Source organism: Pinus tabuliformis, chromosome X (genome assembly GCF_031772625.1).
Source record: "Pinus tabuliformis cultivar Carrire ecotype Pingquan chromosome X, CPIR1, whole genome shotgun sequence".
NCBI classification, from domain to species: Eukaryota; Viridiplantae; Streptophyta; class Pinopsida; order Pinales; family Pinaceae; genus Pinus; species Pinus tabuliformis.
Window position 1 is genome coordinate 718,614,844 of NC_142308.1, and position 5,054 is coordinate 718,619,897.

At 31.7% G+C, this 5,054-nt stretch overlaps 1 protein-coding gene across 1 annotated transcript; it reads right to left on the bottom strand.

The window, feature by feature from the left end:
* Positions 1 to 299: 299 nt before the first annotated feature.
* On the bottom strand, positions 300 to 4,303 carry LOC149141983 (GDSL esterase/lipase At2g23540-like). The gene is made up of 5 exons (XM_089447243.1): positions 4,033 to 4,303; positions 3,408 to 3,538; positions 1,421 to 1,666; positions 1,074 to 1,329; positions 300 to 689 (listed from the first exon to the last, which is right to left on the bottom strand). The coding sequence occupies exons 1-5, from the start codon at positions 4,271 to 4,273 to the stop codon at positions 466 to 468; spliced, it is 1,098 nt and encodes a 365-aa protein (XP_089303369.1). The 5' UTR covers positions 4,274 to 4,303; the 3' UTR covers positions 300 to 465.
* Between the last annotated feature and the right edge of the window lie 751 nt (positions 4,304 to 5,054).

Sequence of the window (5,054 nt, forward strand, 5' to 3'; positions counted from 1 at the left end):
TAATGAATTTAAATAAGAGGAAAGAAAATGATAATTACTTTTAAAATAAATCCAAATCTTTAATTTGTATATACTACAAATTTATTCTAAAATATTTTATAGACATAAAATCTATATTATCCATTTAATAATAATGAATAATTAAATTAAAAATTTAAAAACACTATTTCAAAATATACATATCTTCACACATAATTATTTTAATATCAATAATTTTATTGAGCAATAAAATTTCAAAATAAATAAATTATTTTTATTTTTAAAATAAGATATATCAATGACCATGTAAGACAGAAGAGTAAGTCGTTCAAAATTATATTATAAAGTAGATGAAGTTGATACAAGGCAGACACGACAAAATAGAAAGCTTAACCTAGTTTTTTATTTTCCTTCCAACTAAGCTGAGCCTAAGCCAAAACCAGCACCACACCAACGTAAAATGGAAAGCCTATATATAATATAATTTTATGTTTGAATTAGCTTTCGAACGTTGATTGGAAACACATCGTTTGGTCCACCATCGATGAGTCGCTTCGCCACAACTAAATTGGCTGCTTCACTCGGGTGATATGGATCCCAGAATACGTACTTCTCGTGATCATTGCATTCAGTGGACGTGGGGCCGCATGGGATCACTCCTCTAAACTCTCCGCCCCTGCCGCAACATGCAATATTTGACGCCTCAAATCCTGCATCACAACAACAACACCTTTTAATTCCAACACTGCAGAACATTAAAATTTTTATTTCAAGATATATTAAGGGGATTAAGTTATTTTTAATTTGAATTGATTTTATGTATTTGACAGATTATGGGAATATTTTAGAATTTATAGTCAGAAAAATAGTGAGACTGGTTAAGAAGGCTTTTCTCTTATCAGATTCTTCAATATTCCTGAATCCGCAATAGACATAAGTTCAAAAAAAAAAAAAAAGTAGTAGTAGAAAACTCTTCTTTGATAAAATTCTAAATATTAATAAACCTTAATTAAAAAAAAAAAAAAAAAAACATACCATACCATGCGATTCTAAAATATTCATAAATCCTATAAATTGAGCCAGAAAAAGCATACCATATTTAGCATAATTTTTAATGAGGTCTTCAACCATGTCGTAAGTGTTGGCATATACGAAGGTGGCTCCTTTGCAGTTTGCATTGAGTTCCATAACCAACGGCCTCAAACGCTTGTTGAACTTTAAAGCCAGTTCGTTTGGCAACGCTGCGCATTGATCTTCGTCTACCCGATTCAGGGTGCGTTCATATGGTATGCAACCAATGGGTCCCACATTTGCCACAAGGATTTTCCGTGCACCCATTTCGTATAATCTCTGCGGATCCATCCACCATCGTTGCCTTAATGAAAGAAAGAGAATGATAAACAAATAACACTAAAGTGGGACGCGGAGGGATGAAGCTTACCATCAGTTGAGCCCTGTAAGTGGTCATCACTTGATCAATAAATGAGTCTGGGGTGACTAATACCCGTTGAATAGTTGATGCAATTGGCACCAAGTAGTTGTTTATGAAGTCATTGGCGCCCATTGTGATAGAGAATACAGACTTTCCCAGCAACTCTTTCGTTGCGTTGGCTCCTAGCATGCGTGTCAGTTCCTGTCTTGTTTCAGCAAAGTTGTTCACTTGTACTTCCAATGAAAGCCGCCCCACCTACATTTCATTAATTGAAAATCAAAATTTGATAATCACTAAGAAAGAAGTCAATTAAGATTCAAGAATATTTTCAAAATTTGCAATTTATATAGCTTTAACAAATACAAACAGCATAAATGATTAACTCAGTTTTAGAAATGTCATTTCTCTTTTACATATTCCCAATAAAATAGAAGGTACAATGATTATTTTGTTAAGGAATAAGTAACAGTAGTTACCAAATACCAAATTGGGATAAAAATGTATGAAATTTTGTTAATTGTTGTGTAGTTATTTTATGTTTTAGATTTTTTTTGTTTAAATTTGACTAAATAAATTTTGGCCAAATCATGATATTTTGTTGTGTAAAATGTATTAATGATTGCATGTATGGATTCAGCACCCTAAAACTTATTAATGCACTCTTGTAGAGAGTTCACAACTCAAATTTGTAATTTTAACAAATCCCTACCTAATATTCTACTGAAAAATATAACAAAAAAAACTTTAAAACTTATAACAAGTAAACTAGTACAATATAGAATAATTTGATGAAATTTGATCTGAATGTTTGCAAAATCTGTGGTGAGTAATTTACACACACATTTGAATGGTTGGCATATCCACATGGATTTGAGTGGTTAGCCTTCTTGCCTGAACACGAAAAGATAGTTATGCGTATAAAAAAAGAAAGAAAATAGAAATTATACTGGCCAAGTCATGATGTTTTATTGTGGAAAATGTGTTTGATTGTATATATAGATTCAGTATCAAAAAACTTCTTAACATACTGGGATCCTAGAGAATTCACAACTCATATTTTGTATTTTAACAAATTTTTACCAAATATTCTAAAAAAAAAATATAAAAAAAAACTTTATATTCTATTTTAAAAAAATATAAAAAAAAAACCTTAAAACCAATATCAATGAAACTACTGCAATATGGAATAATTTGATGCAATATGGAATAATTTGATGAAATTTGATCTGAATCGTTAGAAAATCTGTGATTAGTAGTTTACACACAGATTTGATTGGTTAGCATATCCACATGGATTTGAGTGGTTAGTCCGCACATTTTGCTAAGGCCAGTAATTGTCTGAATACAAATAGATAGTTATACGTATGAAAAAGGAAAGAAAATAGAAATAGTACTGGAATTTGAAAAATTCCTTTTAATTTTACTCCGGGTTGGAAAGTAAAGAAAACAAGGAAAGAGGAATTTGGAAAGGTGGATTACTTTCACGGATTTTAAATAAGTTTTTTTTTAAGTTTCTAAATAAGTAAATTTCACATACTGATATTTTAAAAATACATGGGATGAATTTTGGACAATTAAATTTTAGTATTTTAAAAATACATTTATTTATTTGGGATGAATTTTGGACAATTAAATTTTACAACTAAAAAGTTATTTTAAATTTAAATTTAGAAAAAAGAAGTTTTAAAAGAAGGGAAAGTGTGATAAAAGTTATTTTAAATTTAAATTTAGAAAAAGGAAAAGTTTTAAAAGAAGGGAAAGTGTGATTTTTGTAATTGAAATGTATCTTATTTTTTAATTTAAAGTTATTAAAAATGATCGAAACTTAAAATGAACCATGAAAGGAAGAAAATGTTTACTCAGGTTTACAATCTAATTCCAACATGTTTACTATCTAATTTTTTTGGAATTTGATTGAAAAAATTTCACCAAAATTCAAACTACGTAAATATAATTAACTACTTTTATGATTGTGCAAATATGAGAGGCAACTTACAAATATACTGCCAGTTGAGTTAAGTATTCCACTACCACCTGAAGCATAGTTCACTCCGTGTAATATATTAGACCCCTTTGTAGTCGGTGCCAAGAATGGCGGGGAGTAGATCTTCTGCCCCAGTTCATCCGCTGCAAATACCAAACATATTAAATACTAATCTTAAACGTCGAACGAACTGATGTTCAATTCACCAAATTAAATAATTAATTTGATAGATTTTAGAGTTCGGATTTTGCATAAATGATTTTTAAGAGTGGTCTATATTTTGAATCCATAAGAGGTTCAGGATCTATTTTCAGGACAAAGATTGAAGAAAGATGAGGTAGGCCTTTAGGATAAAGATCGAAGAAAGATGAGACAAGTCGAAGAAAAATCAAAGCTCATTTTCTTTCTTTATTCTTTTACCTTATCTTATCTTTCTTCAATCTGTAGCTCAAAAATAAATCTTTTTATATATTCAAAATTCAAAAATTCTGTGAACTTCAAACTTTAGCTCAAAAATAAATCTTTTTATATATTCCGAATTAAAAAATTCTTATATATTCAAATATCACTGTGGAAAATGCAAACTCTCTATGTACGATTAATTAATTAATTTGATGTGAATGGAGAGGAAGAATACCAATGATATCGGGGATGATTCTGCCATTAGTGTAACGACCACTTGGGCGCCCTGCAGTGGGCTTGAAGTCGCAGCCATTGGGGGCTATGTTGGCCTTAGATAGAGTAAATATGTAATTATTGTTTCCTGCGTCCACTAGAGAATCTCCAAACACGAAGGAAGCCGCCAATTCTCCTGTAGCTAATTCACAACACATAAATCCGCAGGCAACGACAAGCAGGACGAGGAGTGAAATCGCCATTTGAGACGTGGTTGAGAATGTGGCAGCTAATCGCTCAATATATAATGGATTTCTATCCTTCACTGATTTAGTTAGTGGAAGTAGCTACCCATGTTGTACACGCAAGGCAAGGCAAGGCAAGGCAGTGTCTTGGGTTGATGGGAATCTACAAAATTACGAAAGATGGAAATCTACAAAAATAGGGCTAGTTGTAAATGTGGTAAGTCAACGGCATTGGTCGGGTAGGCAAACTACCCGTTTTTAGTAAATGAGAGAGAATGGATTTGTTTTTTGATACCTTGACAAGCAACCCAAAAACAGAGAAATGTTACGAGTCTGTTGTGAAATATTTGCACCTCAGTGGGTGAAAAGGTCAATAGGGTGAGTTTTTTCTTGTATTTCTTGCTAAATATCAAGTTTCAAATGTGGGTGATTGTGTATTTATGTTGGCCAACTAACTAATGCTGCAATTCTCATAAAAGGTAGCTCCAACAAGACGAGAGGTGCAATAATTTCTGTATTTTAAGTTGAAGAAATCATACGAGTAAGTTTCCGGACTTGGGGTGTGCTCATCTCGTCCGTCCGGAAAAATTTCATACCTCTCACCTTCTAAATACAACATATTAACGCCTTCGCCAACGGTTTATAGAGAGTGCCGAATAGTCAGTCATCAAAAAGTGGGCCGCACTCTCCAGAGCAAGAGGAATTATTCTTATTTAAGTAAAAGCATATTATTTGTGGCTATTTATTATATTTTTCATTAATGCAAGAGGAAGCATTTCACACTATGTTTAAGAAAAAG

Excerpts from the sequence above, each read along its gene's own strand:
- LOC149141983 (XM_089447243.1), bottom strand. The coding sequence starts at position 4,273 with ATGGCGATTTCACTCCTCGTCCTGCTTGTCGTTGCCTGCGGATTTATG. Across the intron at positions 1,667-3,407 it reads ACTCAACTGGCAGTATATTT|GTGGGGCGGCTTTCATTGGA; the intron begins GTAAGTTGCCTC and ends AATGAAATGTAG. Across the intron at positions 1,330-1,420 it reads CTTACAGGGCTCAACTGATG|AGATTATACGAAATGGGTGC; the intron begins GTAAGCTTCATC and ends ATGGATCCGCAG.